The 13014-nt window shown below is 45.5% G+C and overlaps 1 protein-coding gene across 2 annotated transcripts in view; it reads right to left on the reverse strand.

Moving 5' to 3' along the window:
* Window positions 1–13014, reverse strand: part of xpo6 (exportin 6) — a 43657-nt gene that overhangs the window by 26422 nt on the left and 4221 nt on the right. Inside the window, exon 1 of one of the 2 annotated variants that reach the window (XM_007893675.2) lies at window positions 3035–3176. The exons of the other annotated variant lie outside the window; for it this stretch is intronic. Coding sequence (XP_007891866.1) covers window positions 3035–3037 — 3 coding nt within the window. The 5' untranslated portion in view covers window positions 3038–3176. Of the gene's footprint in view, window positions 1–3034; window positions 3177–13014 lie in introns of those variants that run through there. 2 annotated transcript variants of the gene reach the window in all.

The raw sequence follows: 13014 nt of genomic DNA on the forward strand, positions 1-13014 counted from the left end.
GCCTCTGTACCAGCAGATTCCGGAGTGACATGCCAGCGTATTTCTCATGAATGCTCTCTTTCCAATCAGCTACTTTATACAACATTAATGCAAAATCATTTCTCTCTCCCGCTGTACACTCAGCAGAACAACTGTAACTTGGGAGGTATGAAGCCAATGGTGACAATAAAGTTTTGTTTTGGTCAGCTGGGTGTCTGACACACACAAAAACCAATCAGATGGAGTTACACATAGGGATGGAAGTTTCTGTTTGTATCGCAAGGTAGCACCCTGCGTACCTAAAATCCCGGAAAGCACAGGTTGGCAAAAGCCAAGGCTGGAAAACCCCAGTGTGAATTTGGGTGCAGCTGACATTTAACCAGATAAAATTGCTGACTTTGCCATTGCAAACATTGAACTTCTTACCAGCAGGAATTTGGGCTTATAAGTAACGTGGGAAGACACTCAGGTCTGTCCTGAAAGTTCTGCCAATGAGGTAGGCTGCTGGTTCATCATCATCAATGCCTTGGGAGTACCATAGCCCGGCTCAGAAATCAGAGCTCTGAGACAGCCACAGAGGATTGACTTGATTGTGATATTCTATTGCCAGACAAATGCATCACTTTGGAGCCAGCTCAGGCCAAAGAGGCTACTCTTACCTTTTTCCTTCTTAAAGGAAGATTGTCACTGGTCAGTCAAACAGCAACATCCCCAATAACTAAGGCTAGGAGTGACCTGGGTACGTGTTTCACATCCGAGCAAGAAATTTGATTAAAAGGCGACTTGCCTCAGAAATACCAGAAAATACATTTTCCATCTGTTTGGAAATAACTAACACCACTAACCATCTTAGGCACTGAATAGGACAGACGGTTAGCAACAGTGAAAACACTGCATGAATCACAGCAAGTGGAGTAGGCCAAGGTCTGGCTTATTTTCAAGGCCACTTCTAGACATGCTCAGCCTGACCCCACTTCCCTATATCAAGAACAACGCCAGAACATTTAGGACACACTGCACAGACCTGAAGCACTGGACAGCTTTATCGAAAAATATACTTTTGCTGGAATGACTGCATGAAAAATACAGAAATCTTTTGAGATAAAAAAAAATTCAATTACTGCAGAAAGTTGGATAGCAGATTATCTGCTTCAAAGCGGCCATGAAAATACGGCAGTCTACATCCCTTCAAAGGTCATAGAATGAATCCTGTGAAAACACCAAACCCAAATCGTGGGGGAGGGTTTCAATTAGCGTCAGTTTCACAAGCTGATATGAGTGAATTGTGCACCAGCCGTTAAATGTAACAATCAGATTGGTTGCTGCAAAGCCTGAATCAATATGATTAATGGCCACGGCTCAGGATTGGTGTCGGATCAATTCTACAGAACTGTACAAAAGTGCACATTTGTGCTCACTGTGCACAACGTCAGGCCATCCTCGGCAACACTTAGTAAAATAAAAAACTAGCTCCAACGATGAACCTGAACCACACAAACCTGGAAAGCCCGAGTTTCCACCCTTGCTTTTCTGAGGTAGCCCAGGACAGACACTGAACTCAAAGTTGAGGCTAACACTCCAATGCAGTGCTGGGGGAACACTGCATTGCTGGAGGTGCCAGTCTTTGGTTAAGCTGTTGAAATGAGGTCCTGCCCGTCTGTTCAGGTGAACATTAACGTTGTCATGCCATTATTTGCAAAGTGAAGGGAGTTTCTCCTGGCTTCCCTACTCCATCTCTAATACGTGCCTTGAGGCGTTCTTATGTGAAGGTCATTACATAAATCCAAGTGTATTATTTTATTTTGTGTTGGACAACAGCATGGGCTTCGGAAGTTTTTTTTTTGAACTTCCCGATTTCCAAAGATATTTAATGTCCCAGGGGTTTGGTGCAGTGCATTCCAGTATAGGCCTTGAGACCCAATCACTTAGGGTATTTGGAAGGGGTGTTTAAAGCAAGATCTTAAAACACTGCAGTTGATGTTAATAATGAAGACGGAGCAAATAATGAGCAAGAGCGCAACCAGATTCAGAGGGGGGAAAAAAAATGGATATTTCAGTAAACTGAGCAATGGAATGTCAAGAGCAGCACCGCGTAAACCTGTAGCAGTTTGTGATCAAGGAATAAAATCCATGGTGGTTGAATGGAACAATTATACATCGCAAAATAACAGGGAGGGGGGGGGGCGCGGCGGAGTGAGTCGCATTTAAAAATCATTGAGGCAATTTCCTCAGGACAAGTCTTTAATAAATCAACGCTGGGATAGGACATAAACGAAGATTATGCCGCAAGTGTTTGGTGTGCAGCCACACCGGAGGGAAAGTATTTCTTGTGGCCATCAAAGAGGGCTTTGGGCAACCAGGGAACGGCAGGTCCAGTTTTTTTTTAAAAAAAAAACTTTAATGAATTTGGGTCCTTCTGATCACTGGAAAAATAAGACTGTGAAGAGACTCGGCGGAGATTTCAAAAGGATTGGAGCGGTGGGGAAGCTCGGTTCACGGAGCAGTCCGCGGAGCTGATGAAGGTTTCGAAATCTGGTCTCTCATCAACAGTAAAAGTGGAACTCGGGCGGAGCAGTGCGTGAGGAAGAGATTGGTTTTAAAATTTGTATTAGAAAACATCCAGTCCGAGAAGTGAGACAGACACACACCAACACACACACCAACACACACACAGTCGCCGGGAGCTATGGTGCCCCCCACACGCTGCGGTCTCGGGGGAGTGCGGTGCCCTGGGGAACGCGGCACAGCCACACAGCTCAGAGCCGCCGCCGCCCCCTCCTCCCTCCCTCCCCACCCAACGTGAACCACAGGAATTGGTTCGACATAAATAAAGGAGCTGCGAGTCAGCCCCAAAGCTGCGGCTGCTCCGGCTGCAGGGGGGCAGCGGGGGGGGTGGGGGGGGAGGGCGGTGGTTGTGCTGAGGAGCCCCTGGGGAGGGAGGGAGGGGGTGTGATAGGGGTCAGGGCCCGGGGAGGTGAGAAGGCCTCGGCTGCCCCCGCCCCGCGTCTCTGCTCTGCGCTGCGCTGCTCTGCGCTGCACCGCCCGCGACACTCACCATGACTGCGCTGCAACGTCCTCCGCATACTCTACGGGCGCAGTCCCTTTGACGACGCGGGGCGGCTGCCGGTGTGCGGGGCGCTCTCCGGGCCTCAGCAGCCGGGCCTCCAGCTCCTGCTCACCATTTCCGGTTCGGGTTCGCACTTGGGGCTCGGCCCCGCCCTCGCGCTGACAGCAGCCGGATCAGACCGGATCGCGCCGGATCCCAGCCCGCCCATTGGCCGGCTCCCAGCGCGCTCTCCAATTGGCCACCGCCCCCCCCACCCCGCCCTCCCACCCCACTCTCCTATTGGCCGGCTCCCAGCCCGTCTTCCGATTGGCTGGCTCCGAGCACGCTCTCCGATTGGCCGGCTCCCAATCTACGCTTCTATTGGCCACTGGCTGGAGGCTCCGCCTTCCGCCCGGTGCCTGGCAGGTCACGTGGTGTCGGGCTGCTGCAGTCAAACCTCTTAAAAGGACAAACACAGTGAGGGTTTGGAGGCTCAGCATTGTCTGCGCCCATTCTGTTGCCCCAAAGTCAAACAACAACAACAACAATAATGATTTGGTCGCTCAACCCACACCTGTTTGTGAGACGCCGCCGTCCGCCAATGGCTGTCGGGTTTTCTCCACAAAGTACCCGGTCAGTTCACTATACGGTCTATTCCGTGAAGCGCTTTCAGACGTCTCTGCTGCCTCCGACACCGATGAACGCTCTCGATCCTCCTCCGCCGCCGCCGCCGCCGCTCCTCTGACCTCAAGCTTCGTGGTTCTGTTCCTGACTGGTTCAGATCCTACCGCTCACACCGTCTCCACGTCACCTCCGCCAGCGTTTTATAAGCAAGTCTTCAGCTAAGGGAAGTAGGAGCATCTCCAACGTAGCTCTGATTTCCCATGGCTACCTTTGTGTGTGCCATGTCAAGCTGTGCGTGGAAACCCACTACACTACGTCCATCATATACAAGTGTCCTATGTGCTGGACCTGTATTTGGCATTGAGAAGGATGGATGGATCTAACCGCTCCCCCTCACCTTGCCATGTCCCATTCAGTATCTGCACTTTGTGTAGAGATTTCTGAGCTACAGCACTTGGAGATGCAGGAAAAAGATTGGCTCACGTGGAAACTCATTGAGCTGAATGGTCAGTTTCTGTGCCAGACCATTCTTTGATTCACCTAAGATTTTCTTAAAGGTTTATTGGCTCAGAGTAATCTCAGTTTATTCTACCTTCTCTCCAATGTATCATATCAACCATCCAAAATGTCACCGAGCCACTTAATCCTGGGCCTGATTATAGCATTTCTTTGTGACCCTGGCCGTAATCAGTTAACTCATATACAGCCTGCAAATTAATTTAGGATCTTTGGGTCTCTATGTGTCTATAGCATAGCTGGCATTCACTTTTGCAACTGAGCTCTTGGGAGATTTTCAGTTTTTCTTATAAAAGTATATTCTCATAATCATTTTACATGCACTTTGAAGATCTGAATTACAAATATTCCTCTCTGATTCTTCTCCAATGAACAATTCAGTTCACACAGTGTTCCTTAATTCTATGATCTGTTCAGACTCATCAAACAACAACAACAACAACAAGATTCCATTTATTGAGCGCCTTTCACGTCGGGAGGACGTCCCACGGCGCTGTACAGTTGGGTCAGGACCCGAGCATTGGGGGGAAATGGTCAGGGTGAGGGGAGGGAAGGGAGGGAGCGAGGAGGGGGTAGAGAGTCGAGAGGGGAGCTGAAGGCACGGTCAAAGAGAAAGGTCTTGAGACCGGTCTTGAAGGAGGAAAGGGAGGAAGCGGCGAAGGCACTGGGGGATAGAGTTCCAGAGCCTCGGGGCTGAGAGGCTGAAGGCCCGGCCACCGATGGTAGGGCGGTTGGGGCAGGGGATGTGGAGCAGACCGGAGCCAGAGGAACGGTGGGTACGGGCAGGTAGGTAAACCATTAGATTAGTCCTCTCATTGTTAGACCATCTCAGTTTCAGTTTCAAATTTGGTGGTCTTAAATTTTAGATTGTGCAGAATGCTGGAATATCCCTAAATTAAATCTCACTCAGCAAATCGGTTCTTAAAAAAAATCTGTGGAAACCAGTTTCTAAATTAAGACTGAATTTAAGAATTTTAAGACTTTCTGCATGATTTTAAATGGATTACAGTGTGAGAGGATACAGCCCTGATGAATAACACCGTGTGGTGATGTGGTCAGTAAATAAGATATTGCAACCATCAGGCCAATCAGCCAGGAGGAGTAAAATGCATTAGGTGATGAGAGATTAACTCTCATCATCGTTAATATTGACAGCGGATTAGCTCATTGGGATTCCTGGGACCTGTTACTAGTGACAGGTCTGATAGGCAAGGAGCTGCTTGGCATCAGTCAGTGCCAGCACGTGGGGTAGGAAAGCCAGGAATGTGCCTCCCCTGAAATTCGGGGAAACTGGCAGTGGGAGTTTCCCACAATTCCAGTCACATTCAGTCTCCGTGAGTTAAATCGAGTCAATAGGGAACAGCGCCAGTCACAGCTTTCAGATACTTCAGTTTCCAACATGACTAAGAATGTCTGCAGACTACACTCTCACTGGCTGCCGAAACGACAGAGAGGAGGAAGCTTCAAGGCCAATGTAATTCAGTGTCTGTAAATATTCATCTCCTCATATAAAAGCAATCTTCTGAGTCCTCAGCAAATATTGGTGTGGGCTGGGTATACAGTTCTCCTCTCTGCTCTTCTTCAATACCTTTGTACTTTAGTCTGAAAATTGCACACTGTCCTCATTATCTCCTCATAGGAGCCATCTTCATCCAATTCTGCTGCAGGAGACAAGAAGCATTGTGGAAACAAGGAAGTGCAGGAGAGCATTACTGCTCTGAAACCTTGTGTGTGAAACATACATCTGTCTGACCTTATACTTGTCACAATATCATGCTATAATAGAGATCACCAGTGCCCTCATGAACCCTGCAAGGATGATCAAGGGCCTCTTTTGTGGAGCATTGGATCTAAGCACAAAATGTCCACCTTTCAGTGAAATGAGCCAATCATGAAATTGCCAAATCTTCAGCTCACCCAGCTGACCATAAAAAAAATTCTTCCATTCTACAGTTGTCTCTAAGAAACTTAGTTCTTCCTCTGTGTCAAACACTTCTCTTCCCCTCAATGACTCATTCCATTTACAAAGCCAACATTTGTGGTTCTGTGGGCGGCGCGAAACCTTAGGCAAGTTTCCATACTCCACACATGAACGCCTCTGCTTACCTATTAGTAAGTAGGAACCCATTTGCTAGTAATGATAATAATAATAATTCTTGCACTTGATATAGCGCTTTTCACATCTTTTAGACGTCTCAAAGCGCTTCATTGAACATACTGTAAAGTGAATTGATTGGATATGTGTGGGCGAAACGCAGCAGCCAATTGCGCACAGCAGTCATGGATTGAAATAATCAATTTATTATTGTTTTTTTTGAGGGATTATCATTGTGGAGTAAAGAAACTTGCCCAAGGTTTCACCCTGCCTAGAATTGAACCCGGGTCTCTCGCTTGTAAGGCGAGCGCTCTACCCACTAAGCTACAGGACTCCACATAATACAATTATAAATCATAATAAATTATAAATCATATAGTCGATTGGTGGCTCACTTTCCGGGGGTAATAATTCCTCCAAAAATAATAATGATTTGGTCACTTAATCCACGACTGCGTGTGGGACACTGCTGTGTGCAATTCGTTGCCGCGTTTTGCTCACAAAATATACAGTCACTACACTTTACAGTATATTCTGTGAGGCGCTTTGAGACATCTTGACGATGTGATAAGGCACTATATCAAATGCAAGGATTATTATTTTTATTATTATGTGAACTGGAATGGAGCAACTGGGGATGTCAATAGAGTTAAAGTCAGAGACAAGGAGGCACTTCTTGGTTAAGTACTAATCCACATTGCACCTGACCAGGGAGTGCTGGAAGGGAAGAATTACACAATATCTAAGATGTTCTAGTTGTGGTTCTTACTATCAGGGTTTAAGGCTCCAGAAGGCACTTTAGCATCTAAAAATAATCTTATTATTTGATTGATTGTTTTCTGTGGTGAGAAATGTTCTCTGTTCTAATCTTGATTTCTGCTGGAAGAGCTGTGCTTGCAGCAGTCAACGAGAAACTTAGCACAAGAACTCAAATGTCCATTTTCTCCCCTTGTTCAATCTTCCCACTACCTAACCACCGACCCAGCCATCCCCTCACAGGGTTGGGGCTGGTCCCAGGCTGCTGTGAAGTTGCTGCTAACAGATGCACAGAAGCAGCTGAGTTATCTCTACTGGCAGGTATCCCATTGTGTGAGGCCATCCACAGAACAGGAGCCGGGTCTCTACAGTGGGGGAGATATGGCGGGACGGGGTGGAAGAAGTGTTCATTGAGTGTGTCACGGCTGTTCACACTGAGTGTGTCACCGCTGAGGACAAACTTGTCCTCCCCAAATGATTATCCACACTCTCTCTTAAAGGTTATTATCGAATCAGCTTCCACCATCCTTTCAGACAATGTATTCCAGATCAGAACACTCGTTGGGTGAAAAAATTTCTCCTCACCTCCCCTCTTCCTTTCAAAAACTATTTTAAATCAGTGTCCTTGGGTTACCGACCCACCCGCCAGTGGAAATAGTTTCTCCTTGTTCACTCTATTGAATCCCCTCATAATTTTGAAAACTTCTATTAAGTCTCCTCTCAACTTTCTCTGCTCCAAGGAGAATAATCCTGGCTTCTCCAGCCTCTCCTCATAACTGACGTCCCTCATTCCTGGTGCCCTCCTGGTAAATCTCCTTTGCATTCTCCCAAATGTCTTGACATCGTTCCTGAAATGTGGTGCCCAGAACTGAACACAGTCTCTCGCTGAGGTCTAACCAGTTCTATAAAGGTTCATTATAACTTCCTGACTTTTGTATTCTATGCCCCTATTTTATAAAGCCTAGTATCCCGTATGCTTTTTTAACAGCTTTATCTACCTGTCCTGCCACCTTCAAAAATTTACTTAAAATGAACCCCCAGGTCTCTCTGTTCCTTCACCCCCTTTTAAGATTGTACCATCAGCTTATATCGCCTCTCCTCATTCTTCCTCCCAAAATGCATCACTTGGCATTTATCCACATTAAACTTCATCTGCCCCGTGTCTGCCCATGTTACCAGTCTGTCTATTTCCATTTGCAGTCCGTTACTATCCTCCTCACTGTTTACTACTTTTCCTAGCTTAGAATCATCTGCAAACTTGGTAGTTGTACTCCCTGTACCCAAGTCCAGGTCACTTATATAGATCAAAAACAGCAGTGGTCCCAATAGTGACCCCATGGGGGCTACTACTGAGCACTTCCCTCCAGTCAGAATAACAACCGTTCACCACCGCACTCTCTGCTTTCTGTCTCCCAGACAGTTCTGTATCCATGCTGCCACTGTCCCTTTAATACCGTGGGTTTGTATTTTGCTTACAAGTCTCTTGTGTGGCACTTTATCAAACTGGCGTACAAAGTGAGACTGAATTGAAGGATTTCCCACAATCTTGAGCGCTCTCAAACTTGGAGACAAAATGATCTTATGGGCTAAGACAAGATGGAATTTCAGGCTGTAGGAGGCAGAGTTTTTGCTTGAAGCCACACTCACAGTAAACAAGAGTCTAAGTTGAGTCAATGTGGAGCTGGGGCTGTGCACTTTACATCTCCATTAGCGGAGCAGAGACACTGTAATCAATAAAGTGAAGAAGCATTATTTCAAAGAGAATGAGCTCAGGGATCGAACTCTGCAATCAATAGGCAGGAAAAACAAGAAGTGACTGGATCATGTTTCCACCAAGAGTGGTCTTTATTAGGTAACTGGGAGCCATCAACACACAGCAAAGTGGCCAAGGGAGTGCTACAGGCAGCGCTTAACCTCTGAACTCTTGTTATTAAATGATAGTGAAAAGAAGTCGCTAAAAGACCCTCAAACACCAGTGTTCCACATGGGATCCATTAATCCACAACCGAAGAACCGCTAGCATTCTATCCAGTAAAGGTGTGAAATTCAGAGAGCTGGGAATGTAAGGATCTGGATAGACTGTTTTCTGCAATGTAGATTAAGTGCAGCCGTATTTCATGGCCAGGGTTGTGTTTACTGATTTTATGGATCGCTTTCCGGAAGTAATAATCTCCAAAAAAAAAAATTTGGATGCTAAACCCACGACTGCTTGTGGAACACTGCTCTGCGCAATTGGCTGCCATGCTTCACCCACAAATTACGCAGTCAATCTACTTTACAGTATATTCTGTGAAGTGCTTCGAGACAGCTCAAGAACGCGATAGGGCGCTATATCAAATGCAAGGTTTATTATTATTATTACTACTGAACGCAGGGTCCAACACGTTGCTAGCTCCATCTGGGGAGATGATGGGGACATGAGAATTCAGATCCCCACAAGGATGTAGTTAGGGAAGCTAACAAGCCATTTAGCAGTGATTGCCGAACAAAGGAGAATAGGGCCAGCCAACCGGGGAGCCAAAATATCAAACAGAGTAGGGAATGTCCACAGGGTAATATCATGGACATGCTCAGTTGGGGTTGAAGGGGGAGAAACCAGTTACAATGTCTAGCAACAAGTCTGGAACATGTTGACTTCACTGGCTCCCCATTCCTCAGAGAATCGAGTACAAAACCGTTGTTCTTACTTTCAAGGCCCTCCATGGTCTTGCTCCCCCACTACCTCTCCGTCCTCATAACCCCAATTTAGCCTGTCCGCTCGGCGGACACCGGCCCCCTTCAGGTCCCCCGCCTCACCATTGGCATTCAGCATCTCTGCCCCCACAGTCTGAAACTCTATCCCTCTATCTACACTTTGAGACGTCTCGAAAATGTTATAAGGCACTCTATCAAATACAACGATTATTATTAATAATGAGGGAGTTGCCCTCTCTGCTGCAGTGCCAGTGAGATTTTATTTACTACATAAAAGGCTAATTGATGGATCAAACCTGCACAGCATCACAAATTTACTGTCCAAATTAAAAGCATTACTCTTTGAGTGCTCCATTGGAAAACTAGCCTAAATGAATGGAAATCCATGCCTAGCAGCTCACCGAACGATTAATGTTACATTACAGACGAGCATTACACAAATCGTCTCAGGTTTACGAGTAATTCCATTCAGGTATTGAACACAGCCCACCTACTGCTCTTACACAATATATTAGTCCCTTTCTGTTACTTACAGTGTATGAATGTATTGCTTTTTCTGCTTGACTACCGTCACTCTTACTTCAGAACAAAACCAGGGTCTCCAACCATTGTCTGCAAATGTGGATTCATATGAAAACCGGTTTCAAAAAGAAAAGGCTTTTGTAACTTGAAAGAGTGGTGGGAAGATTATAGAAAGCAACAAAAAGAGACAAAGAAAATAATTATGGAGGCCAAGCGGGAATATTAAAAAAAACTTTACAAATTGATTCAACTATATCTCCTTCAAGTGGTGAAGGATGGGCAAATTAAAAATAGACCTATATATAATAATAATAATCATTGTTAGGTATAACGTCTTATCCCGTCAGAAGGAGATCTCAAAGCACTTCACAGGATTTACTGTGAAATGGAGTGACTGAATTTGTAGGAAAATGTGGCAGCACAATTGCACGCAGCAATACCCCACAAACGCATGAAATGGATGACAATTTTTTTATTTTGCTCTGCTGGAGGATACAAACTGTTAAATGAATATTTTTCTTCAGTCTTTGCAGTGGAGAAGGAGGATTCGATATCAGAGGTAGACTCGATGTTAGAGAAGGGGGGAAATTCAAAGACCTAAGAGTCAGTATCTTGCCATATACTCTGGATTACTTGGAGGAAGGGACGTAGTAAGGCTGAAACACAATGAGTGAATGGATCCTGCAGACATGAAGTGAGCTGTTATTGGAATAACAGCACCAAGCACACAGGCCAGCGATGACTGTTTACCCCATTTGATAACCCTTAATCTTGAAAATCTGCCTCAGGTCAAATAACGCCATGCAGCTATGTTATATTCCTGGTTATTGTAGGGGACCATTTGGCCCATCATGTCTGTGCCACTCTGACCTGATTTTCTGAATAGTCTTTTTCCAGCTCTATCTCCATATCCTTTAAAAGTTTTACTGCTCGTGTCTTTATCCTTTGAACAGATAATGGGTGTTCCTTTACCCTTCTGAACGATTCCATTGATCCAGCTTCAATAGCTACTTGTGGAAGTGATGTCCAATACAAAATTACATTCGTTTAGCGCCTTTCGCATCAGGAGGACGTTCCAATATATAACTAGATAGACTTTTCCCAAAACGATTAGATCTGGTCACCGTATCGAGGACATTTGTTTATTTGAGCAAATTAAACGCATTGAATAAAAATACCTGGCTTTTCTATCTATTCAGATGTCCTTGCTTGCCGGTCAGTTTGTGAGGCAGACGGGTCTGGTACACGTAGTGGGATTATTACACCACCAGAGGGTGCACCATACCGGGCCACCGAGCCTGTTATTGGCATACAATGGTCACTGCCCTCTACGGTCGGTGTCTGCAAAGTGGCGAAGATGTGCAGCCTCTTGCCCGTTCTATGGGGAGAGTTTGTTTTCCTTGCAGTCTGAACAATCAAGATTTACCGTCGTGGCTCGTGCATCCAGAGTGAATGAAGAGTGCTCTGGACGGCAAGCATATCTCCCCGTATGATGTAGCGTGTGAACACAACTCGTGTTTTAATATGTAAATACTGTGTTGTCGCAATTCCCTCCCCCTGCTCGCCTGAGAGTCGACTGATGCTAAATTGCTCTCCTCGTGTGAACTTTGGTACAGCCCCAGTGCAGCCTTTGTCCAAAACGCCATGTGCACTTTCCAGCCGGGCTGACTAGATAGTGATCAGCAATGGGAACCCTAAGGATTTAGGTAAGCAGGATGCAACCCCCCAGGAAGAGAGAGCGCATTCCATTCCAACAATCTATCTCTAGGATTTCCATGTGTAGGTGGGATGCATGGAATTCTCAGTTTGGTTTGGATACTCTTAAGCAACGGTGAAAGGTTTCCGCATGTGTCATACACCCGGCTGATCCCAAAAAAAGAGAATATTTTGTGTCAAACGCTTAATTAAAAAAGATATGGTTTTGGGGAGCAAGCAGGAGATTTGGATTAGGCTCAGCATGCGGAGAACAACACCGGCACGGATTGGATGGACTGAACATTTCTGTCCGGTTTCCGTACAGTGACATCAAATACAAGGATTTTATTACCATTTATGATTCAAGAGCCAATGCAGTTATACCAAGGGCGGTCCCAGACTTTTGAGGCTGGTTCGGTCAAATTGTTCAAAAGTAACTGGATAAGATACCCAGGCAGTAAAAATATGAACGCACATGGAATTGGGGGAGATGGTAAAGGATATGATATGGGGAAAGAGTTGGAAGTAGGATTAGTAATTAAAGGCAATTTATTAAATCAGGGGCCGTAGTGGCATAGGTACAACGGCCTCCATCTATGCTGAAAATCTGTATGTTTCATCTACACTCTGGTTTTGCGAGCCTTGCTAATTCCATTTCTGTGTCCTCCCTTTCTGGGCTCACCCACCATATCAAACAGAGTGTAAAAAACTTGGATTATGCCTTCCTCAATTTACTCTCCATTAAAATCACTTACATCCGGGAGTCTTTACATCAATCAGATTTCAACTCCTGAAATCATCATCTTTCCCTTCCACTGAATCACCTCTAAAAACGTGCCTCGGGATGTCCTCCTGACACCAAAGGCGCTATAAAAATGTAAACTTGTATTTGTAAATTGCTTGTCCCTTTAAGGGTAGGACGCCATATACTGTACCCAACACTCTCCCAGCACTGTACTGTGTATGTTATGGGTGTTTCACCAATCCATTTACAATATATTCTGTGAAGCACCTTGAGAAGTTTCAACGACTTGATATGGCACTATATCAAATGCAAAGATTATTATTATTATTATCATTATTTGAT

This window comes from Callorhinchus milii, unplaced genomic scaffold (assembly GCF_018977255.1).
Source record: "Callorhinchus milii isolate IMCB2004 unplaced genomic scaffold, IMCB_Cmil_1.0 Scaffold16, whole genome shotgun sequence".
Lineage (NCBI taxonomy): Eukaryota > Metazoa > Chordata > Chondrichthyes > Chimaeriformes > Callorhinchidae > Callorhinchus > Callorhinchus milii.